Here is a 26,150-nt window from a genome sequence, read left to right as displayed (position 1 = left end):
TGTGAATGAGATTCCTTATTAGAAGCATTTCTCTCAGGTATTAAGTACATGAAAATTCATGAGTAATTAGGGGGATATACGTAAGCATATGCATTGATTATCATAATATATATAGCAATATGTATTTGTATCTAAAAACACTTAACATCCTCATTTATGAATCATACCTCTCCTCCTATTTATATTCAATTTGCATCACTCATTTTCATTGTTTTTTCACTTTTCCCAGGGTGCACCTGGACTGAAAGGAGGGGAAGGTCCCCAGGGCCCACCAGGTCCAGTGGTAAGTATGCTTCTAATAAACAGCCACACAGTCCATGGTTGCAAATTGCGGCTCTTCTTTCATTATTCTCATGCTGTGATCCCACCATGTGTGTGGGAGAGAAAATAAATACATGTCAATCAAGTCAGTCAGTGCCTGGTTTCTCTAATTGCATGCACTAATGAGTGCAGAAACAGAAGAGTTTAGACAACTGGAAATATTTACTCCACTGCTGCTGTCAGGAAGTAAAAAGAGTTATTTTGCCTCTTAACAATACCCGAGGAAATAAATCATAATTTGTCTGATTCTGAGTACTTGAAGAGACTTGAGTTTTGCCAATGCATTTTTAAAAGTTTCATAAGCATGAAGGGCATATATTCATTTTATGTATTATCTAGATTGTTTTATTTAGTCAGTGTAACCTCATGAAATAATTGGTAAATGAATAAATTTCAGATTTTTACTTCACCTTTTCTTGAGGTATAGATCAGTCCCTCAGGAAATCAGTCAAATATATAGCCTTCATTTTTTCCCATAAAAATCACCATTCTTCTTGTCTGTATTCTGAAAAGTTACAAAACAGCCAAACTGCCAATTTTCATGCACTTTTCTCATTGCCTATTTCACCAATCTAAAAGGCTGAAAGTTGTCTTGAATCCTCTCTCAACTTCCTTGTACAACGTATTGAACCACATTATTTCTATCTCCAAGATGTTTCTTCAGTTTGTCCCCTTTTCTTCATTTCTAATAACTATTTTTGTTCAGACTCTGTCCTGCCTCTTTGCCTACTCATGTCCTAACTCATCTTCTTGACTCCATTTTGTTATCCTTTTCAGTTAGATTTCCCACTGATTCTATAATTACAGTTACATATTCTTAACTATGTCATTCCACTTCTTATACATATTTCATGGTCTCATGCTGCCTTCAAAAACCAAATTCCTTATTGTGACCAGCAAGTCATCTTCACAGTTGGATCCCAATCTCCACAGCCTATTTTATTTTCCTTATTCCCTACATTCTAATTCTACTCAATCTAATGTTTTGCATATGCTTCTCAAACTGCCATAGTCATTTATACTTTGTAGAGAAAACACATTTTACTTTTACTTTTCTTCCAGAAAACCCTATTTTTCCTTTCTCCACTTGACAAAAATCCTATTTGCTTATAGAGATCCAGCTAAATATAATCTATACAAAGTCATCTTTGAACAGTTGCCTCTATTTCATTTATTAGTGCAATTTCTTCCCCCTCAGGGCTTTTTTGTTATACTTTGTATTTTAGAAATTATACTGGAATATAACTGGTTGTCTCTCACATTAGACTGTGAGTTCCTATACATTTTGGTTACACTCACAGCACAGTGCCTGACACACAGTAATCATTCCATAGCTACATGTTTGAATTATAAAACCTAATATTAAAGTGTATATACTGAGAACATAGCAATATAACCTTCACTGGATCGATTAACATTATATTTAATCTATAGATCTTGCAAATACCATATTACAATGGTTAAAGTAAGTATGGATATCTGGTAGAGTTTTTGAAAAGAAAATAAGGTATTTCAGCAACTGTATTTGATTTTCTATATTCATAAAATTCTTAAGATTATGCAGAACGTTTTTACCTATCTTCATAAGTTAGTTAATGATAGCACTAGCAGGAAACACAGTTGAATAAGACAAAAATTACTGTTTGAACAGAGAGTCTTCCAAATGTTCAGTACAATGCAATCCATTTAACCAGACCTCCAGGTTCCAAAGTGATGTTATTTTTAGGAATATATATTTAAGATCAGTTGTATTGTATCAGTGAAACCTGAATCATGACTACAAAATTAATCGGTTCAAAGTTATTTTTTTAGGGCCCAGGCAAACAATGCTATCCCAGGTGTTTGGAATTGCTGTTGAAATAAAAATATTTGTAGGATGCATAATATGCCTAAGAGATATACTTTAACAGGATATTAATCAACAATTCTCTGGTTATATGTAAAGTATCATTAAATATAATATAAAAATCTAATATGCTGTTTATTTGGCTTCAACAGTTGTTTATTTGGCAATAACTATTTACTTCCCTGTATACAATTAAGCTCCATGGATTATATCCCTTTAAGCGACCTTAAGGTAAGCAATTTTGAAAAGAAGCATACCAAGGACTAAACAACACTGTAAGACATTCAGTGGTTAAGTGCCTAATGACATACAAATAATAATTACTAATTCTTCAAGGGCAGAGGGAAAAGAAATCAGCAAAAAGGTCGTGCAGGAGGTGGCCCTTGAACTTTGCTCTGTAAAGAGGGCAGAGGATTACAAAATCATTTAAAAACAAGAAAATTATATTAGGGAAAGGATAAGGTGTTAGGAAATACCTGATCTTACCAAATATAACATTGCATATGCTTATTGAAGCTCTAAGATAGCAAATTGAAATGATTCGAAGATTTGAAGTTTTTGGAGCAAGTGGACTAAAAAAAATGTCATTTTCTGGAGTAAAAGAAAGTTTTCAGGAAAATATCATCATTAGTGTGTAATATATAGAGATGAGAGAGACTAGATGAGCATGAAGTTCAGAGATCAATGTCATAAAACAGAGTGAGTCAACCATTAAGGCTGTGGGAAGTTGAAGGACAGGGCAGAACCTGGAAGGGCAGAATATAGGGTTTATTAATGAGATTGGCTAAGGGCAGTGAGGAAAGAGGAAAACTGAATGCTGACCTCCAGCTTGTGTTTTTGTGGGAGTGACAGCTTAGTGATGCCTTCCATGCCTGGAGAACTTGACCTGGTCAAACAGCAGCAAACACAAAACACTCTCACAGGAAAACCCTCAAGTTCTTAGCAGTCACAAAAGATTTTAAGACTTCAAGCTTTGCTTATATAAGCGCTCCACAGACGCTCACTGTGAGTTTGTTTATTTGTAATTAGCACCTATTCTTATAACAAATGTAGGCCTCAACCAATTAAAATTCTTCCTCAAAACTGATGGAAGAGGAACCACGAAAAGAAAAGGCACCATCCACATTTATTAGTTCTTTACATTCCTGCTGCAATTGCAGAAAAATATAGTAGAGGTCCAATAGGAATGACACCTTTATCATAGCAAGTGCTAAACAAGTCTGTTTACTCTGTGTAAAGCTTTAATGTGGAACTTGATTTGGGAAAATATTTTGTTCAAATGACCAAGATTCAGACAAACCCTGTTGATTTTCTAGATGTAAACTATAACTTACCCAGAAAATTTGTTCATATTAATTCTTATTTTTTGAGGCTGAAGGCTTGCTATGGGGTTACCTTGAATTGATAGTCAAAACAAGGAGTCAGTAGTGGTAATTTCTTTGGCAAGAAAGTTAAATTCTATTGTGCAATGTTGATCAAAGAGGTGATATTGAAATATCTGAGGGAAATACCTGGTCAGTTGGTGAGAGACAATGAGATTTTAAATCATAAGGGATAAAGTATAAAACATCCTGTAAAACTCCTTTCTATAGTAGTTGGGTCTGAGTTTATAACAGTCTTATATTAACTTCACCTTTAGGATACTGACCAAATAATGGCAAATGCAGGACTGAAATTTGCAGGAACAGAGAGGGTTAGAGATTTTTGCAGTTATTCATTTTGAGTAAAAAATATTAAAATGATGAATTCTCTGAGGAAAAGAATGTGAAGTGCAAAGGAGATAGAAAAAGGAAATGAAATGATATTAAGTGTTTACACTTTCAACTCCTTTTTTAAAAAAAAATTTTGGTATCATTAATATAAAATCACATGAGCAACATTGTGGTTACTAGATTCCCCCCATTATCAAGTCCCCACCACATACCCCATTACAGTCACTGTCCATCAGTATAGTAAGATGCTATAGAATCACTACTTGTCTTCTCTGTGCTATACTGCCTTCTCTGTGGCCACCCCTACATTATGTGTGCTAATCGTAATGCCCCTTATTCGCCTTCTCCCTCCCTTCCCACCCACCCTTCCCAGTCCCTTTCCCTTTGGTAAATGTTAGTCCTACATGTTCAACTCTTAGGGCTAAGAACTTTATAAATTGTTATCTTATTTGATTCTTGCAATCTGGCCCAGTAGATATTATGATACCATTTTTAAAGGCAAGAGATCTGAGACTTAGAGAAGGTAAACAACTTGCCCAAGTTCTTATTCCTTTGAAGACAAAAATCCATGATACTCTGCAAATATCTGCTTAATTGGTCCTCTTGCTCTCTCTCTCATTTTCTCAAGTCCTCTTGACCCTTCACTACTGCTGTGAACAATTTTGTCAAAAGGAAGAGAGTTATAGGAGTTAATATTACAGCTAACCAGGCTTTAATATTCCTGTACGTTTTCTTTATAACCATTGTTTAATTCGAATGAATCCAAGATTAAACTGCTCATATAGATGTACAGTTTGAATGACTAGATGTTTTTCAATATACTATTATATCCTTGGCTTCTTTATCCTAGAATACAGTATTTTAAAGACTGAGCATATGCTGTGTAGTTCTGGATTACTAGAGAAATAATAAATTCCCTCATTGTAGAGGTTATCAATGAACTAAAACTAAAAGCTCTAACCAGGGCTTTTGTTAGTGAACAGTTCTTGCTCACAGTGGAATTTGTCAAGTTTGTACATGTCACAATTATGCAACTTACACACTATGTCCTTTTTATTTATTGTGATCCATATAATAAAAAATAGAATATTTAATAGTCATTCTTCCATCCTTGTGCCCATCTATTCACTTATAAATGTTTTTGACATTCATTCTCTTTATTCATAATCCATTCAGTAAGAAACATAGTCCAGGTCATTCCTATCATGTTGCTGTGACACCTTATGGAAGTGGGTTTATTGAACTTTGCAAGGTCTAGCTGTAAGGCCATTGGCTTATGATTAGAGAAACTATGATGTGTAAAGCTGTATCAGTCAGGAGGTCTGTTTGAGGATATGGGAAATTGCGTTATGTAGGGTCCTTGCTGTGAATGTCTTCCAAAGAAATCTCTTGCAAATCAGAGCTTTAGAAACATTTGTAATTTCTTGAGAAGTCAGCTGGGTTTTTTTTGTTTGTTTTAATTTGTTTATCCAATTTAGATTTCTCTTCTTTCTTTGGCTTATGAAAATCATACAAAACTGAAACATGACAGAGCAGATAATTCTTTACTGTATGATTGTTTTTGTTATTTTTTTAATTCAACTCTATAAAAAAGTACATGTGATGTCCCTTAATATTATCAATCATGTTTTATTAAAATTCATTTTTTAGTTGCTGGACAGAACCTATTAAATTGATTCCATAACCTATCAATGGATAATGACCTGCAGATGGGAAAAATCTTGGCCAATAGTATGCATTTTTAGTTTACTAATATTGTTGGTTCTATTTTTTTGCTAGTAAAGTTACTTATTTATATATTTTTCTTGCCTATTTCTTATTTATATTATCGTATGTTTTGTCTTCCCTGTAAGTTGCTATAAATCTTTTCTAAACATAAGTAAATATCTGATATATGAGAAAATCTATTAAGTTATTTATATAGATTCATTAAATGAACATTTCCTGCAAAAGCCTATGGTTTACTGAGGAAAACAGACATGAAATAGATAAAATAAAATAGTTAATAATAAGCAATATATTAAAAGAAAGAATAAAGAAGACAAGGTATGGACAAGGATTTTTTATGTCAGAGTTGGAGCTAAAAAAAATTAGTTTTATCTATGAAAAACAAGATTTTTGTATGCTAAATTTAGTCTTGTTCACGACTGTTTTAATCCTTTTAGCAAAGACCTGGTATTTCCATGTCATAATTCTCTTAAGTTTTCACTACCAGGAGTGATCATATACTGGGAAACATTTTTTTCATGCTCCCTCCTAAAACAAATAAAATGATCCCAACAGGGTGCTGTGACTTTGGGCTTGTAAAGTCTGGCAGAAACCAAGCACTCACTATATGCATGATGTTGTATACAAGAGCTGGTAATAGGTGCCAATCAAAGCACAGGCATGTTTTCTGACCTCAGGGGGTTTACGCACTTACTGATGCCTTGATGCACATGCACATGCACAAGACAGAAAGCAACAAGGGACTGAGCAGCAAGAGAGGAAGGCAAGGCCACCTTTTTCTCACATGTTGAGCATATACTGAATAAACGTTTTATACTTATGTAAACACACAATGTATGCAAATATATTACACAAACAAATTCCCAGATTACACATCCCATCTATGTTTTCACAAAACAAAATCAAGGAAAAAGTATCCCCTAAATAACCTCTCCTCTGTATATCTGTTTCTGATATAGAACCTGTCATTGCCAACAGTCACTTCTCTAAAAATTGGAGATTAAAACAAAATAATGCACTTGGTAAAAGACCTAGATCCTTACAATCATATTTCCTTTTTTTCCTGGGAGTGGTGGGAATTATAATGTAGATAGAATATGGATGGGGAAGTGGGAGCCCAAACACATAGCTGTTAAAAGGCAAATGTCCAAGATTTCCCAATTTTGCAGTACATTGGTCTTCACCCCTTCCCTACAACTCCTCTTCTATTACTGTCGCTAAGGATTCTCTTTTCTTCGTTATGTGCTATTATTTCCTCTTGTTGTTATCCCTTCTTTAGGAGTTAACATGTCCTTCCTATCATAATTCCTATTTCTTCTGTTTTTTTTCCTTTATCATTCCAAAGAATCTTCTTTTCATTGGCTTCTACCTAGTCCTGAAACAAGATCAGACAAATTTTCAGGAGGATTACACCTACTGACTAAGAGTCATGTACTATACTTTTTAAGATAAGGCGCATTTCCTCTCTTGTTTCTCAGGAGATCTCAGTGGGCTGTCCTGCTGCCCGACCAGGGCTGAGCATAGAAATGGTTGCCATGACATCAAAAGGATCATAATGACCAAATGGCTGTAATGAGCAAAGATGGAGATACTGCAGAATTTTGACTCAAGCCTTCAGAATTTGTTTTTACATTCTGATAATGCTTGATCTTTCATCTGAATTTTTAGCATGTATGTTCTAAAATACATGCATTCTGGGAAGTGAGAATGGCCTCATCCTTCTTTGGCCGTAAAGGTCAACTTGGTCCTAAAAGAAAGGGGCAGACTTTGCCTTTGTCTTCTACTCGCATAGATCTGTTTCATAAGCATTTTTGTGTTTATGCTCCTACTCTACTCTCTAGAGGGCTGCCTTTTAACTGAATGTTGATGAGATGATTTCTCTGTTTATCACTTTCATTTACTTCACAAATGCTCCTCAGAATATGAGACACCCAGAGAAAATAACAGAAAATATTTTGAGTTAATGCATCCCTTTGTTCCCTTGTATGTGAAGAGCTGGCAAAATAACCACTATTATCATTGTCCCAAGAACACACACTGATGCTATTGACTCTCGTTTCATTACTGTTGTCAGGTTTAGGGGAAGGGACTGTGGAAGGGGATGAAGCTAACATGAAGTTAAAGAAAGGGAACTAAATAGAGAACTGTAAACTCCTCCCTTTTAAAAGCAGGTAAATGTCCACCTTTCAATTGAAAACAAGTTGGCTGTAGTGGTTAATATTTAGTATTAAAATAATAGAATGCTTATGATGCTATGGTCTTCATAATTCGCTTAATTCAACACATACTACTGCCTTTGGGAAACTTTTAATTTGCCACATGTCCATTGCAATTCAAATCACAACTTGGGAAAATGGTGTTTCTTTCTATCAATTTTAGCCACTTTTTCTGTGAGTTCCTTCCAGTTAAGCAGTTTTGATGGGTAAAATATTTAGCATTTCTATAAAGAGGTGACTACGCAAACAGCTTAAATTAGGATTAAAAATACTGATTTGTGAGAAAAAGCTCTACCCTTCTTTTAACAGTGTGACCTTAGATATTTCATGTAACCTTCTGGGTCTTTGTGTTCTCTCATAAATTTCACTTCTACAGTCATTTGGGATTGCATGTTTAATTTTGAAAGATATGTAGCTGTTCCTGTACAGTTATCTAACATCTGTTGCATTTTTACTATAAGGCAGACATTGTTTAAAGGACTTTATATGTATCATCACATTAAACATCACAAAAACCTGACTGCAAATTATTTCTGCCCCCAAGCCATAGAACCATAGAGGCTAATCAGTTTGCTCAAGGGAAGGTAATGGATCCAGTCCTGGAAAGGCAAAAATCACATATGCAATTGATTCATATACTTAGGACCAGCTATGTGACAGGAACTGCTCAAAGTGTTGGAGATCAATGAAAAGGAAAAAAAAAAAAAAGCAGAAATCCTACTCTTGTGTAGCTGATCATTACTCATTTAATTTTTGTTTAAACCCAAACATTTGTTTTAGATGTAATTGTTTGTTTATCTTCCAATTATAAAACCTTCTGTTCTCTACTTGGCCCAGTTAGAGAGCAATGCAATAATGCCTAGCACTACAAATGTCTACCCTTGAAGGAAGAAAAAGCATTTGCAATGTGAGTTTCTCAAGGGCTGATACCTACCATGATACATTTTGTATTCCCAGTCATTGTCACAAGGCATTATAGTCTTACTGTATTTTTGCTGAATGTGTAAATGGGTTTTCTTTTTAATATTTGTTTAAATTTTCATTTATTTAAAAATGGGACTTCTCCAGTTGAAAGTAAAGGATTCATAAGGCTTATTTTTCTTTTAAAAGTTGGCCTGGGAACATTTTTAGAATATTTGCAAGTTTGTAAGATCATTTGCTTAATCAGTAGGTATCATCAGAAATTTTCACTTTTCATTTGTAGATGTATAAAATAAAATCATTGTAGAACCATGCTGTTATGAAAAATATCTAGACTTATAGAATGTTTGAAATAACTAATGGAAAAGGAAATTGCAATTGTACTGTAGGGCATAAATATACATTGAAAAACTCTCATCTTGCTTTCATCCACTGTTTCAAAGTTAATGAGCTGTGACAATATCATGAGCAGTATTTTAACTACAGAAAAGTAATATGTTTTTATTGTTAATTTTAATGCAGTTTCCACAAGTAAGATGGAAATCTGAAATTTAGTCTTATCAGTGCTCTGAGGGAATACTTAAAATAGTTAAGCTTTATAATAAAAAATGGTGTGTGATATCTACAAACTAGTTCAATGTCATTAATTCAAATCAGCATTCTTTTCATGCTTGATATACATGAAAATATTTGGTTAATTTTAAATATTAAACATACTTCATAGTAAAGTTAACAAGCATTCTTTTCTTAAGAACAATGAGTTATTTTCATGTAACTTGTTGGTCATAATGTATCCAATTAAAGAAATATATAGTTCTCTTAATTTTTAAACCATATCTTCTAAGGAAAGTATATATTCAGTTGTTCTTTCTCCTGCAAATTCAGGGAGTTTCTATTGACTACACATGAATATATTTAGATCCTAAATTTTTTAATACCTTCCTCATGTTAACATACATTATAAAAGTAACAATGCATATCCTCTTCAATTTTATTTTTCACTTGTATTTATTACTATTATTTGTAATTATTTAATGCATATACTAAATTACTTTATGTTTCAGAAATATTAACAAAGACATCATGGAGATACATACAGGACAAAATTCAATATGCCAAATGCTACATTAACTCCTTCAGAAAATAATGGTAGAAAACCTAGTGTGTACTATGGTAAACTGTATAAGGAATATTTAGAAGGATGTCTCATTCTTTAAATTCTCAGAATAAAACAACTTTTGGGAAACTGGTTGTTACCCTGGCCCTGAAGAATGGCTGAAATTTCAATAGTACAGGTAAAGACCAAACATTTTCCAGGGTGGGAGATAAGTGGGACCAACCATTTGGGGGTAGAAATGGACATATTATGTGGACATGATGATGAGAGATATAGTATTTTAGGAGAAAATAATTTGCACATTATAAAACTAAAATATGAAGTAAAAAAATTCTACGTGTATATGAATATTGTTCTTGGAAGACTAAGGATAAATATATTCTCAAAAAGATGCATTAACTCAAACTTCTTAGAGTTCTGCAAATAAGAAATATTTAACTTTTAAAATCAGAAATGGAAAATAATCTAAACATCCCATAGTGTCAAATGTGCTGAATTAGCTCTTAAAACTATAAACAATTCTTTTTTGTCGAAAATTAAAAAATTTTTGAACAACAGTGACAAAGAGCAAAAATTCTTATAAACTGTGTAGCGAAGTTCAAATGAACTTATCAGAATGACAGAATGACTATTTAGACAAAGGCGATAAGCACTGCCATCAGCTCTTTTGTTTTCTCATTTTAGAGAGTGTTTCACTAATATAAGCTTGTGCTGGTAGAAGTGGTCTTCAGTGGCTCTGTTTTTTTCTACTTACTAGAGTTTGGCACAATATATATAAATTATACTGGTGTGAGCAATCAGGGAATATTTTTTTCACCATCTGTGCAGTACTCAGTGCTGTAGGAAAAAACCCTTGTGTGGATCAGGGCACATCAGCTAGTCCAAATGGCCTTACCCTGAGATATTAGCAAATATTTTCTAATTTCTCAAATATTTCTTTTATTTCTTTTGTTTGTAATTCAAGGAACACCTTTGCATACCTCTGCATTACAGGATCCTTGTTCCTGTTCCCTTCCTCCTTGTCCTTCACTTTCTTCTCCGTCTTCTCTGTCTCTGTCTCTGTTTCTTGGGCCTTCTGCCTCTCCCTGCCTCTCTCCCTCTTGCCATCAGCCTCTTCTGCATCCTCTAACCTTCCCTTCTGACGACCCTCCCACCAATGATAGGGACAGGTCTATGCTCCAATCTCTTTAGGGCTGTGCTTCTTGAATGTAAAACACTTAGAGGACTGCTCTTAGTTTTCTCCTCTGCACTAGCTTCTGGAATCATTCATTTAAAATCTGGCACCTTATTAAAAGTTATACCACCATGCTTGACTCTTTTTCATAATAATATTTAGCATTATTAAATTAAAAAGAACATTCGACAGAGGGTAGATATTTAGTATCTAAAAAAATACCAGCTGCCGTTTTCCTTTGAAACTGTTTCTTCTCTAGCATTTGAACTGTGATAGGTAAAAATTTAATTTTCAACCAACTCTTAATTTTATACAGTATGAGATACACTTCCTGTTTTTTAGTGTGTATATATATATATATATACATCAGCTAATTTGCCAAATCCGCTACCCACCCCCAACCATGGGAGTCATTAATGTCTTCATCAGAGAGAAACAATGGGTGGCTTTGTGGAGAAAGCACCAAGTTGAGTCCAAGGTCAAGGTTTCTGTTGAAAAGTTACCTGATGGCAAAGATAGTTAACCTCTTTGAGCTACAGGTTTCTCATCTTTGAAACTGAAATGCTACAACTGTGCTATCAATTCCATGGAGATATTTTTTTTGAGAAAAAAATGACAAAATGAGTGTGAAACTGACTTGTAAATTGTAAAGCACTATGTCAATACAAATTGTTGTTGTCATTATTATCACTGTTCTCATTCTTCTGTTCATACATAATTAGTTCTCAAGCTAATGGAAATATAAACTAGAACAAAGTCAATAATTCATTCATATGATAAAATTATTTCCGGTTATATGGGAAGTATAACATTAGAAAATAGTGTTAAAGTGTTGTATTTTCCAGCTTTTATAAACCATTTCTTCTATGAGTTTTGAAAAAATGGTGTTATTTTCTAAACATCTTAATTATTAAGGAAAGCTGCAATAATCATTTCCTAATATTTTACATTTAGTTCAGTCATGAAAGAAAATGAAAATTATAACTTAACCACCCACCTAAGAATCTAACACAAAGACAACATCCTTGTTATTTTGTATTAATTAAAATTGAAAATAGTATATAGGTTATACTTAAGCTTTACATGACTCAGTAAAGATATGTTTGCATTTCTTTTATTCTTTCTTTAGTGTTTTCCTAAATTATTGATAGAGGTAATTAATATGAAGTCAGTATCTATGCTGTTATTTTTTAAAATTTCACTTGTCAAGCATATTTTAAATTAGTTGAAAATATATGGCATTTTCTTTGAAACTGCATTAGACATATCTAACCAAATGTGAATTATCTTGTCAGTGATCATGATAAAACCCAATGGTCCCTGCAGGACCCTAAGACAAATTTAAGGACTTATATTATGGGAAAATGTCCAAACTTGGGTTATCTTTATCAAATTTTATTATCTAAAAATTTGTGTTTGTATCCTAATGCAATGACAATTTCTGAACTCATTTTTAGGACTTTAAAATCGTCATTAAACAAGTTTGAGGTGAAGCTCAGAAATCACTTTGAGAAATACTAGTCTAGAAAGTGTATGCTGGCAATCTATGATAACAATACAAGGGAGAAAATTGTGTAGAAAGTTTTTTATTGGGTTCATGTTTTATAAAACATTGTGAACAATTGTGAACAATAAATAAAAAGGATAACAGTAAAATATTAAAGACATAATTTGAAAATATTATTTTTATCTTATCAATATTTCCTAACTTCAATATCTGTACTTAATACTGGGATTGAAAGTTAATCTTTCAAATGGCAAGTACAACTGTTCCTGTTTGTGATGGTAAAATGATATAAAAGTGACTTTTACATTACTTACTATTCTGTAAAATTCCATTATTACATACGTGATTCTTAGACCACTATCACTTTTTCTATCATTAATAACAAATACTTTTTTCCTGTGTCCTAGGGCTCACCAGGAGAACGTGGATCAGCAGGCACAGCTGGCCCGATTGGTTTGCCAGGGCGTCCAGGACCTCAGGGTCCTCCTGGTCCAGCTGGAGAGAAAGGTGCTCCTGTGAGTAATTTCAAGGAAAAAATACTATGCCGCCATCCTGCACATACTGCTTTTTATTCAAGTATATTAGCTGTTCATACTCCACTGCATTCTCTCTGCATATGTGCCTGGCATATAAACACACTGCTTTCTGTATTCATAATAGAGAAAATTTCAAATTCAATTAAATAAGACAACATTTTTCCACACTTTATGAAACCTTAAGACCTGTGAGAGAGTTGGATATTACTAATATACAAGGCCTTGGATTTTTCTCCTTTTAAAAAATAAAATTAGAGCTTGAGTAAAACTATACACTTTGCTGCCTTATATTAGAAGAGTGTGCAATTTTCACCTCTCTTGTAATACAACTTCATTTCCATTCATTTCTATAGTCTGTAAGTGAAATCCATAGAAAGTGACTTCCCTTTCCTTGTAATTTGAGTTTTGATCTACAATGAATGAATGGGAAATACCTGACCAATTATTTCATCTTACAGTTATTGAACTTAAAAATTTTATATTTAAGTGATCATGGACTATATTCTGTTCATCATATTTATATATCTTTGTCAAGATGTATTCTTTACTTTTGTTCCTACTTTTGATTTAATAATATAAATCCTCAAGAAGAAAAAGCATTCTCTCATCCTCCAAGATTAAAACACAAGCTCATTCAGTAAATGTAGATAAACATTGATTACCATAGTACACAAAAATGAGTTCAATACTTTTGTAAACATGTAAATCTTGACACATATAGCCTAGTTTAAGCCTGCAATTTGCAAAATAATTTTTTACCACTAAGACTTTATTTTACAAGTTGATTCAGATTTAGCAAGTTGCTTACATTGTCCATGCATTATCTCTTGTTACTATTTGTGATATTATTAAAGTGTTTCCAAATTAAAATCATTGTTTTCTGTAATCTGTTACCCCTCATTAAGTATTTAGAATGTTAGAATGGGGCCATGCCACCTGTGGATTGAATTTTGGGGTGACAGAAAAAGCATTTTTAATTGCTGAAATAAATAAATTTAAAGCAATTTATTTCCAGCTTAGTAAGTTTGTTGAAAATTTTGACATCATTTTCTGAAATGTTAATAGACAGCTATGAAAAAATTATTCTTTGCCTCCCTTTTACAAATTCAGTAAATTAAAACCAACCTCAGAAAGCAAAGATTTGTTCAAAAAAGTTTGATTGCATACTGTGCCCTGGAAGGCAATTAAAAAAGACAGATTCAAACTCTTTCATTCAAGTTCATTTAAAAAATCCAAGACATCCATATCTTGGCGTAACACTATGGAGAATATATGCAGGTAATAAGTATATGCACTGCTCTTTATACAAATTCAAAATATACTAATTAAAGAATTCACAGATTCTGTGAAGATAATGCAGTTGATCCTTGAACAAAATGGGTTCGAATGGCACAGATCCACTTATGCACAGATTTTTAAAAATATATAGGAAAAATTTTTGGAGATTTGTGACAATTTGAAAAAGCATTTTCTTTTCTCTAGTTTATTTTATTGTAAGAATAGAGTGTATATACATAAAATATACAAAATATGTGACTGTTTATGTTATTGGTAAGGCTCCTGGTCAGTAGTAAGCTATTAGTACTTAAGTTTTTGGGAAGTCAAAAGTTTATGAGGTTGTTTCACAGCATGGAGTGTGGGGTGCTAGTAACCCTACCCCCTCATTTGTTCAAGGGTCAGCTGTATATTGGACGCTGAGTTTTAAAGTCATTAATTCCTTGACTTGATGAAGGAAAAAATAGTGAAACAAAGACAAGAATATGGAAAATGACTGAAAATAATAATAAGAAATTAATTTGGTGAGATAGAGATGAAGTTATTGACAGAAGCCCTTGTAAGTGCTAATATTTGGACCTCGGTTTTATTGGTGATTGATGATATTGTGACTGAAAAGGTAAAAGGAAATTCTCTGCCCATCTGTCTTCTCTCAGTTCTTCCCACCACCAACAAAAATTCCAGTATGTTCATTCTGTTCTCTTACCAAACAAAGTTGCTGACAACAACAAAGTCCTAGACACTGTATCACATAGTAGTTTTGAAGAAGGTGTCTATTTAGTAACAGTAGCACAAAATAGTTACAGAAATGTTGGGTGAAAGTACCTTTAGATCTTTTGCAGAGGTTTTTAAAAAACTGATGTAAATGTTGGCTAAGATATTAAGCATAGCCTTTTACCTCTTGTTAAACCTAAATATAAATTTTGGATCTTAACTCCTCTGTGCAACTTGTATTAGAAATTGTTAAATAATTATGAGCAGGTTAAGGCTTGCATAAAGAAATAGAAAGATGAGATGGGGATCTATGAAAGGCAAGTCTTTGATCTACTTGCCCACCAGCCTACCTCCTTGGAAGGGAGACAAGAGCCATGAATATTTACATGACTTACTTATGGCAATAACTGTAGCCTAATCTATATTCCCAAATTAATCAGATTAGAAACTTGGGGGTCTGGGGCTGCTGGAAACCAGAGAAGAAGAAAGCTAAAACCTCTTCTAACTTATTATATTGATAGAAAAATATTGATGGGGAGAATAATTCATGAAGAAAATTATTAACTCTATTATACATGTTGGACTCAAGGATTACAGATAGGAAGCTATGTTGATAATGTGTCTATCTGGGAGACAGTTGTAGCAATGGAAAAAAAATTGCTAGATCCAAAATGAAGGTAATGTGTTAACTATAAACAAATTAAGCAATAGTAGTTGGGGGTAAGAGAAAAAATTATTTACAATTTCAAGCATGGGTATGTATACTGCAAAGAGCATGATCAGTGTCAGGATTGTAAATCTGAGAGTTATTTAGAATAAGAACCATGTTAGGAACCATATTATTGAATTCCCACATGATGCAATATCGAAGGAGAATAGTGATCTTGAATTTAGTAAGAATCTTAATTGTGGGACTTTTGAAAGAATGCATTAAGAGAGAGAGTAAATGAGTCCATGCGTGATAGAAAATGCATCCAGGGGTACACAGTCATGCAAGTCGAGAGAAAAAGAGTCTCCCTTGTTGTGAAAGAGAGAGAGTACCGAAAGAGCAGACAAAACAAAAAGCGAGGCCAAGATTTGGCCAGCAGGCGTTCATGGCTTTAGAGTCATGACAGTGGGGTTCCGAAAGAAGGTGAGAAATAAAGGAGAGGGAAAGGCACACACAGTGCACCTCAAGTGAGCCATGGGGCTAAAAGAACAGTGGGTCAGTGAGTGGAAGTACCAGCAGAACTGAATGTATTGCCTTCTTATGATTATTGTAATGGACATACATTTATCTACTTAACCAATAGTAAGAAAAGAGTCAGTGAGAAGTGAGGAAGGTATGAGTGTGTGAGTAGGCTAAGTCTACTGGGTTGGAGCCAATCAGAATTGGCTTGGAACTTAGTTCTATATTTTATTTAGCTCATGATTTTGGCTAAGTTATTTAACATCTCAAAATTTCTATTTTCTCATCTCTGAGAAAGAAGGTAGCCACAATATTTGTGAGGATTAGGTGAAACTATAGTTCTAAATCACTTGTAGAATTGTGATAATAATTGTTCAGTGAATAATTATCATCTTCCTGTGTGAACCAAAGTTGTCATGAAGAAGGACGAATTAATAACCAGAAAATAAGTGCATAAATTGAATAAGGACAATGGATTCTGTAAATGTAATAAAAATTTAGGTTATCAGCATAGGCTAAAAATAGATCATGCCAAGTCTAACACAGGACATAGGGATGAGTAGCTAATTCTGTCAATCTTTTTAAGGTAAGATTCAGCTGTTAATAGTAATAAAGGAGTAGAAGTGATTAAATAAAGACTGCTTAAGGAGAGATGGATAATGTTTCTGGTAGTCCTATAGATTGTGGATCAAGAGATACACAATGGAGGGAAAGTTTGTTATCTTGCAGATTTGTAAATGAAGGATCTAAATTTAGAGTGGTATACATTAGTGAAAAGATTTTTCCTGACTCTACACAGACCAGGATCAGAAAAGATAAATGGCAGGTAATTTCTGGCTGGAGATTGTTGTACTATAATGAAGGCAGATAACAATCTCTTATTTACATATATACTCTGATGTAAAATAATTGATTTTTGGAGTTCAGGCTTGCAAGGAAATCCAAATTAAGGACAACTATCTGAATCAGGTGATATGTTTAAAGCAGTGCAGTTCACTGTAAATATCACAGCACATGTTATGAGTATGGACAGATCTGAGATATTGTAATGTTTGGGTTGAAGGAAATAAATAGCCCCCAGTTTGACATGAGGTGTGTTTTTAAATGATAATTGTAGTGTAGTTTTGAAAATTGAGATCATATGGAACTCAGTAAAGTAATAAATCAGTTAACAAATTAATTTTGTTGCATATAAATAATTTGTTATTTTTGTTGCCATTAAGTAATTAAGTAACTCAAAAAATATTCCTTAAGTGGCAATGCTGGGCCACAGGCCAGAGGATGCAATGGAATCTAAAAATAGACACAGCTTCTGCCCTTACACAATTCATTTTTGTTGTTGTTTTATTGAAGTATAGCTGATATACAGTATTATATTGGATTCAATTATATAACATAGTGAATCAGCAGTTATATACATTGTTAATCCTCACCCCAGCTAATATAGTTACTGTCAGCATAGAGATGTTATGGAACTATTGATTATATTCTCTATACTGTATTTTCATTCTCATGACTAATTTACATTACAGTTGGGGTTTTGTTCCTCTTTATCCCCTTCATCTATTTATTGACTAAAGGGTAATAAAAAAAAAGCAAAGAATCACTCAGTACATGTATAATTGCAAACTCTGATTACTGATATGAGGGGAATATACTGGTGTGTACCGACAGAGGGGCCTGAGCTGGAATCGGGGCCCTCCCTTAGGCAGGACATTGATGGTTGAATGTAAAAGTTAAGGAAGAGTTAACCAGGTGAAGGGTGCTCCCAGGAGTATTCCAGGCCAAGGGAGCAACATATGCTTAGGCCAAGTAACAGGAGGGGCATGGAGTCAGGTTTAAGTAAAAAAAGGTCTAGAGGGGTTGGAGTATGGAGAGCAAGGGGAAAGAGAGGTGATGCTGCAGGGGAGACAGTAGGGACCAGGTAGTGGTAGGCCACACTGACAGCTTGGTCTTCATCTTAGGAATGGTAAACAAGTAAGTTAACTAGAAGATATTGGTAAGATGATCTGGTTGTCCCTCTGGTTACAGCAGAGGTAATATGTTGGAAGTAAGAATAGATGTTAGTAAAAAAAAGATTACTTCAAAAATTCAGATGAAGGCTACTAGTATTTTGTGATTGGATGTTAGTGGTGAAGATAAATTGAAGTGAATATGTATTCAAGAGATGAAACTTAGTCATTGCAAATGGACAGGAGGTGGTGAGGGAAGGTGGGGTGGGAGTGTGGGAGTGGGTAATGCAAAGGCGGGAGCTGGTGACTCATGCATTCCATTTGTATAACAGGAAGAATAGAACCCTGAGTGCAATAAGGGATATACCTTGTGCAAAACTGATGAAATCTGGACTTTTAGGAAATAACTTATTTTAAACTCTGAAAGGATTTTTTAAATGGAAAATAGAAGCTTTCTTTATTATTGAGGCACTACTTTTTAAAATTACCCAAAATAGGTAAATTTTAAAACAGGAAAATAATGCCATTGTCAAAAAATAAACAAAAAAACTAACAGCCTTGTCATTTTGAATCAGTAAAAGCAGCAATGAATTAAAATAACACAGTCTAGTAAAATCCATGAAACATTTGTTGAAAATAGAAAAAGTCTACACATAAAGCCTATTGGGCATATGAGCGAATGTATTTTAAGTTTTCGGCCTAATCACCACTTCCCAGCTATTTCAATAGCACCACCAAGGAAGAGTAAGTAGCTTTTGTAAGAGTTTCCCTAAACATCAGGCATTTGATTTATCAATATATAATACTTTATTAGAAAATGTGTTTGAAAGAAAGATTCTAGGTTGAGTCTTAATTATTTATGGGGAACATAGCCTGAGATTCATGAATTGTTAACAAGGATAGTATTTTTAGTCATGAAGAATGTAGGGGTCTTTTTGTGTCATCATTTGTTACTTAAAAAATTTTTTTTTTCCTTGAGAATACTAAAACAATTTCCTTATCTACTATGGAAATCAGAATAAGATGTTGTAGCTGCACTTAAAAATTGTAATAAATAGCTAATTTCTAGGTTTCTTACAGGAAAGTAATGATCTGGATTTTCAATACAGGGAGAAAAAGGTCCCCAAGGCCCTGCAGGGCGAGATGGAGTACAAGGCCCTGTGGGCCTCCCAGGACCGGCTGGGCCTGCTGGCTCCCCTGGGGAAGATGGAGACAAGGTTGGTGTTCTTTATTCATGTTAGTCCATCCTGTGCAAAATTAATATTTTCTCAAGAATCCTCAATTTAGTCTAAGATTAGAGGCCAAATCTAAAGATAATTTTTACAAAGTTTCACACATTCTCCACTCCATGTGCTCAAAAGCTTTTTTTTAAAGGTTGAGAAATAGTTTCTTTCCATGAAATAGTATGTGCTATGTACATAAGAAAAGGTGCATTGGTACAATAGTAGTGAGAAAAAAACAGCAGATGCAAAAATTGCTTATTTATTTTTAAACATGTGTTTCTGGAATAAATTTGAAATTAATTTAATTACTCATATACTCTTAGCCATTGTGTTATGGTTATTGCAGAATACAACTCAAGAGTGAGCTTGCATAAATATTTGATAATCCTGAACTTCTCTAGTTTTTACTAACATATAAGTAAAGATTCTAGGCTCCTGATTCTGAATGTATAGCTGTGTTGTTAAGTATATGAATTTAAATTTTTTTCTTATCTTACTGTAAAAAGTTGTAACAAAATTTATGAACCAGTATTCAGATTATTTGCAACATTTTAGCATTTGGAAAGCTAGGAGAAAAAATTAGTTTTGATTAATGTGTAATTATATTTCTGTATAAATGAAAGTACTTCCATTATCATTTTATAGTGGTGATATTTCAGACAAAATTGATTTTGTGAATTTAAAATCTGGTTGCAATATTCTTCAAAGTTCAGCTGACCTTTGTCTATATATTAGTCAATACTAAGCAATATCAGTCAATTCTAGAAAGTACTGAAACAGAGGGAACCCAGGATTTTGCAGTTTAAACAGTGATATTAAAAACAAGCACTTAATTCCATTAATGTAAAATTTAATAATGAGATGACAATGGAATGGCAAGTACAGCATAATAAAAATAAACTCTAACTCAAACCTTTCAAATACAGGGTGAAATTGGTGAACCAGGCCAAAAAGGCAGCAAGGGTGACAAAGGAGAAAACGTGAGTTTCCTGCTTCTCCCTGGGGGTCATTATTCATTTAATTCCTTTTGCTATTGACTGTGGATATCTTTCCATAGTACTACTTACTTATGTTTCTGAAGATTATAACATCCATGCTATATTACCTCCGCAGTAACTATTCAGTGTGGGACTTAGTCAATTCTAATAAAATCTCCTTTCAATTTTATGTGTTAAGAAATGCCATAATTCCAACCTTAAAAGCCTCAGAATAAGACTCAGTCACCAACAACTTTACCCTTCATCACTTTTGCATCATTAGTTCAAACTTCCGTATGATTTGAAGGCAAATAATGTCTTAATGTTGTTATGAAAAGAATTTTGACTTAGTGGAAACCTGAAAAAGTCTCAGGTTCTCCAGTGGTCCATGGGCCACACTTTCAAGAAAGTTAAGAAGAAATATTTATGCACATAAGACTCACAAAGCTATTGAAACCTTGTGCTCAAAATAAGGAATTCTAGAATAGTTAATATATAATGCTGAGTTTGTATGTGCTTACATATGAAGAAAACTCTAAATTTTAGTATTTTACTACATTGTGTTTATATAGAATCCCCTCACATCCTAATATTCATTTAGAAGAGAGTATATAGATGAATTTCTCATGTGCTCTTTCCAACTCACATACCTCAGTAAGGAAATCTGGTATTCTGAAAAGTTTCAAATGTGAAACTTCAACATGATCGATATTAGCATAAAAATCCACTTTTAAATATCCACGACCCTTACAAATAAATGTGCTTTCACTAATTGCCAATTTAAAATTGATTGCAAATATGCAAGTCTGAGTCTCAAGGAGTAAAATAAATAATGGTTGACTACACTAAATGCAGTGTTTCCTTTTTTTCCCCCAAGACATGTAGAGATGCCGAATAGATTTGATCAACCAATGTTCTGCACCACATAGCTGAGGCTTTACTGGCTTCACTTTCAAAATTACTGATTTTTATCTCACTGCAGGGTCCTCCTGGTCCCCCAGGTCTTCAAGGTCCACTTGGTGCCCCTGGAATTGCTGTAAGTCTTCCTCTTTTTTGAGCAAATCTAATCTTTACAGTTCCCCGACTAATTTTACAAATTGTCACATAACTGGTCAACTTCGTGGAGTTATGTTTGTTTATATGCTTAACATAGAAGTAAATTTACATTATCTAATAAAGCTAACCAATCTGGTCTTTATATAGAAAAAGCATTGTGACTTCATTTGAAAATAGATAATAACCAGTTGAGAAGTTGTTAATTTGTAGTAATTTCCCTTAATAGACAGCTTTTATTTTGCTTGGTATGCATGAGAAAATAAACATCAGTCATACACCAGAAACAAAGAATGTAAGGAAAACAAACAGTCCTATATTTACAGCAGGAAATGGAAATTTAATGTACTTTTTTTTACTTGGTTACTTGTAATTAGACCAATTTGATTAAATTAGAAATGGCCATATTTTTATGATGAGTTGTATCAGAATCATGATTTTTCCAGTTTGTGATCATTTTTTCTGCTCTTCTCTAGGGAGGTGATGGTGAACCAGGTCCCAGAGGTCAACAGGGGATGTTTGGACAAAAAGGTGATGAAGGTGCAAGAGGTTTCCCAGGACCTCCCGGGCCCATAGGTCTTCAGGTAAGATGCTCTCTGCATCGCATCCTCTGACATTTCCGCCCACTTCTCAAGCTGGTTTTCTGGTGGCTACAAAACAAAGTAGCTTTCCTTTCTTCTATGTAGTAACTTAGCTCCAGAGTTTAACAATGTAGACTGTTTTACTTCAGTGTGTATCTGAATTTCAACTGCTTTTTACTAGTTGTGATTAATTTGTCTGAAGCTGTATTAGCCCTGATTCCTGTTTATGGTATGTATATAGGCCTGCATTAGGGTTTACACCTCCTGTCTTCATTCTCACTTGATATAAAAAAATAAACTACAACCTTATTTAAGTCTGATAGTTAAAAGAAAGATGTTAAAAGGGTTCTTGCACAGGTCTCTTAGCAGGAAAATTAGTACTTGAGATAACTAGCAAAAATTAAAAGCATTCTGACAAAGATTAAACTACCAGTCACAACTATCAACAGAAATTGCCAACAGCCAATGTTAAACAATAGGTAAACAAATCAACAGTAAATTGATCATTTAAAATAACTTGTTATTTAAAATTTAAACATGTTTTATGAACCACATTCACATAAGAAATACTAAATTGTAAAACATTGTAGGCTAAGAAATTTTTAATTCATGTATGTTCTATAACTGGACTCCTAGGCAAAACTTTGTACAGTATACATATTCTATTCTACTGTTTTTCCACCCTTCCATGTGATGTTCACTGCTTCATGCAAACCTTAGAAATACCTGGCTTTCTTCTTCCAGTTGATTATTCGATATCTACCTAGTGATCTTCTAAGGAATTATAAAATTTTTTCTAAGTGATATTTGGGTACCATATGATTTTAGCAATGCCACATTATCAATTTTAGAAATGGTTAAACTAAATCATCTTGTTCATCATACTTAAAAATTTATGAAATTATAGAAAAGTAAAAAGTTGAATTTATATATATTTAATTTTTATCTTTTTTCCATAAGTAGAGACTCAGAATATTAGTTTTTAATACTAAAGAGCTTATTATGCATAATGATAAAATTAACATTGTAAACAATATAATTAATTATATTATCATAACCATTGTTGTCATAGTACTCAGTGGATTTCTACCAGTGAACATGATATTAATAATTTTTTGCTTTTATTTTTTTATTTATTTCTTTTTTGAGAGGGCATATCTTATATTTATTGATCAAATGGTTGTTAACAACAATAAAATTCTGTATAGGGGACTCAATGCACAATCATTAATCAACCCCAAGCCTAATTCTCAACAGTCTCCAATCTTCTAAAGTGTAATGAACAAGTTCTTACATGGTGAACAACTTCTTACATAGTGAATAAGTTCTTACATGGTGAACAGTGCAAGGGCAGTCATCACAGAAACTTTCGGTTTTGATCACGCATTATGAACCATAAACAATCAGGTCAAATATGAATATTCGTTTGATTTTTATACTTGATTTATATGTGGATCCCACATTTCTCCCTTTATTATTATTATTATTATTATTTTTAATAAAATGCTGAAATGGTAGGTAGATGTAAGATAAAGGTAGAAAACTTAGTTTAGTGTTGTAAGAGAGCAAATGTAGATGATCAGGTGTGTGCCTGTAGACTATGTGTTAATCCAAGCTAGACAAGGGCAACAGAACATCCACGGATGCAGAAGATTTCTCTCAAAACGGGGGGGAGAGGTACTAAGCCTCACCTTGTTGATCCCCAATTTCTCACCTGATGGCCCCCCTGCTACTGTACCTGTCTTAGGTTGTTCCTCCCTTGAGGAATCTTACCCGTCTCTGGCTAACCAGTCATCTTCCGGGGCCATACAGGGAGATGTAAAGTTGGTAAGTGAGAGAGAAGCCATATTGTTTGAAAAGGTTAGCTTTTTACTTCTATGCAGATTTATGCCCTGTGGCTTCTATGCCCAGCATTTGTCTTGAGGTATCTTTAGCACTTGGAGGAATTATGATACTCGGTAAATTCGATACGAGGCACGAATTCTATTTAAGGGTTGTAATTAGGAAGGAAGAAGAAAAGCTATAGAGGTAGCAGACAGAAGAAAACGTGGGGAGATTGATTATTTCTTTGACATATCTTCTTGTAGAGTAATTTAAGCATGTATAGGTTTTAAACTACTAATTAAATTGCACAAACACATTAACATAACAGGAATACAGTTACATAACGAAAGCAGATCTATAATTACCAGCCATCTCCAGTGAGGCCAAGAAAACCAGTTAGGCACCCTAAGCATTTGTGAAAATTTGTCTATGATATGATGGATATTGTCCAACTGTACTTGAACAGTCTGAGAGAAATCAGACAAATCAAAACAGCCCTTTCCTGGGAATTGTTCACATCCCATATGTTCTTTTAACAGTAGATAGTCTATAGTCGCAAGATTTTGGAGTGCTGCAATTTGCACTTCTCCTTTTTCTTGGTTGAGTTCCGACAGTATAGATCCAGTCAAATTTGTTGTTTTACTGTATGCACAGGCCAGCTTAGATATCTCCTTCTTCATTCCCATGGAAAGTCCAGGAACCAGTGGGATGAATGCAGCTACAGCTGCAGCATCACCTGGATCTTTGTTGAGGTTTTTTGATGATCGTCTTCTGGTATGAGTCTTCCAGAGAGTGCTGATGTTGGAAGTTTTTCTTCATATTGTATCTTAGTTCATTTTCTGGGTAGCCAAATTAGGCTTTGATCCTCTGTATAAATACAAACATACCCTTTGCCCACACTTTGATCTGCCCTTTATACCATTGTGTAGAACTCATTGGAGGTCAACACACAGGAACTGCTTTATTTTTTTTTCTTTTTTAAGAGAAAAGAATATTATCAGAAAAGTGTACCTCCATAGCCAATCATCTGACACCATTTAAGTGATCAAAGTTAAGGACATTTAAAGCATGCATTAATCGTTGATTTACATTTAGTTTTATCCTATCATGCATGGAGTAATCCCCCTTTTCTTTCTTTCTTTTTTTTTTTTTTGTTATATTTAATATACACTTACATGAAGAATATTATGTTTACTAGGCTCTCCCCTATACTAGGTCCCCACTATAAACCCCTTTGCAGTCACTGTCCATCAGCATAGCTAAATGTTGTAGAATCACTACTTGCCTTCTCTGTGTTGTACAGCCCTCCCCTTTCTCCCACACCCCCATGCATGCTGATCTTAATACCCCCTGTCTTCCTCCCCTCCTTTATCCCTCCCTACCCACCCATCCTCCCCAGTCCCTTTCCCTTTGGTACCTGTTAGTCCATTCTTGGGTACTGTGATTCCGCTGCTGTTTTGTTCCTTCAGTTTTTCCTTTGTTCTTATACTCCACAGATGAGTGAAATCATTTGGTATTTCTCTTTCTCCGCTTGGCTTATTTCACTGAGCATAATACCCTCCAGCTCCATCCATGCAGCTGCAAATGGTAGGATTTGCCCTCTTCTTATGGCTGAGTAGTATACCATTGTGTATATGTACCACATCTTCTTTATCCATTCATCTACCAATGGACATTTAGGTTGTTTCCAATTCTTGGTTATTGTAAATAGTGCTGCGATAAACATAGGGGTGCACTGGTCTTTCTCAAACTTGATTGCTGCGTCCTTAGGGCAAATTCCTAGGAGTGCAATTCCTGGGTCAAATGATAAGTCTGTTTTGAGCATTTTGATGAACCTCCATACTGCTTTCCACAATGGTTGAACTAGTTTACATTCCCACCAGCAGTGTAGGAGGGTTCCCCTTTCTCCACAGCCTCGCCAACATTTGTTGTTGTTTGTCTTTTGGATGGCAGCCATCCTTACTGGTGTGATGTGATACCTCACTGTAGTTTTAATTTGCATTTCTCTGATAATTAGCGATGCAGAGCAACTTTTCATGTGTCTGTTGGCCATCTGTATTTCTCTTTTGGAGAACTGTCTGTTCAGTTCCTCTGCCCATTTTTTAATTGGGTTATTTGTTTTTTGTTTGTTGAGGCGTGTGAGCTCTTTATATATTCTGGACGTCAAGCCTTTATCGGATGTGTCATTTTCAAATATATTCTCCCATACTGTAGGGTTCCTTTTTGTTCTATTGATGGTGTCTTTTGCTGTACAGAAGCTTTTCAGCTTAATATAGTCCCACTTACTCATTTTTGCTGTTGTTTT

At 34.1% G+C, this 26,150-nt stretch overlaps 1 protein-coding gene across 2 annotated transcripts in view; it reads left to right on the top strand.

The window, feature by feature from the left end:
- The window catches only part of COL11A1 (collagen type XI alpha 1 chain), a 225,566-nt gene that overhangs the window by 134,768 nt on the left and 64,648 nt on the right, over positions 1-26,150 (top strand). For both annotated transcript variants that reach the window (XM_036879053.2, XM_036879052.2), the window contains exons 41-46: positions 230-283; positions 12,950-13,057; positions 19,297-19,404; positions 20,337-20,390; positions 21,370-21,423; positions 21,917-22,024. In XM_036879053.2, the coding sequence (XP_036734948.2) occupies positions 230-283; positions 12,950-13,057; positions 19,297-19,404; positions 20,337-20,390; positions 21,370-21,423; positions 21,917-22,024 (486 nt within the window). The remainder of the gene's footprint in view (positions 1-229; positions 284-12,949; positions 13,058-19,296; positions 19,405-20,336; positions 20,391-21,369; positions 21,424-21,916; positions 22,025-26,150) is intronic.

The sequence above is a fragment of the Manis pentadactyla genome, chromosome 4 (assembly GCF_030020395.1).
Source record: "Manis pentadactyla isolate mManPen7 chromosome 4, mManPen7.hap1, whole genome shotgun sequence".
Lineage (NCBI taxonomy): Eukaryota > Metazoa > Chordata > Mammalia > Pholidota > Manidae > Manis > Manis pentadactyla.
This window is presented reverse-complemented; position numbering and strand designations above follow the sequence as displayed.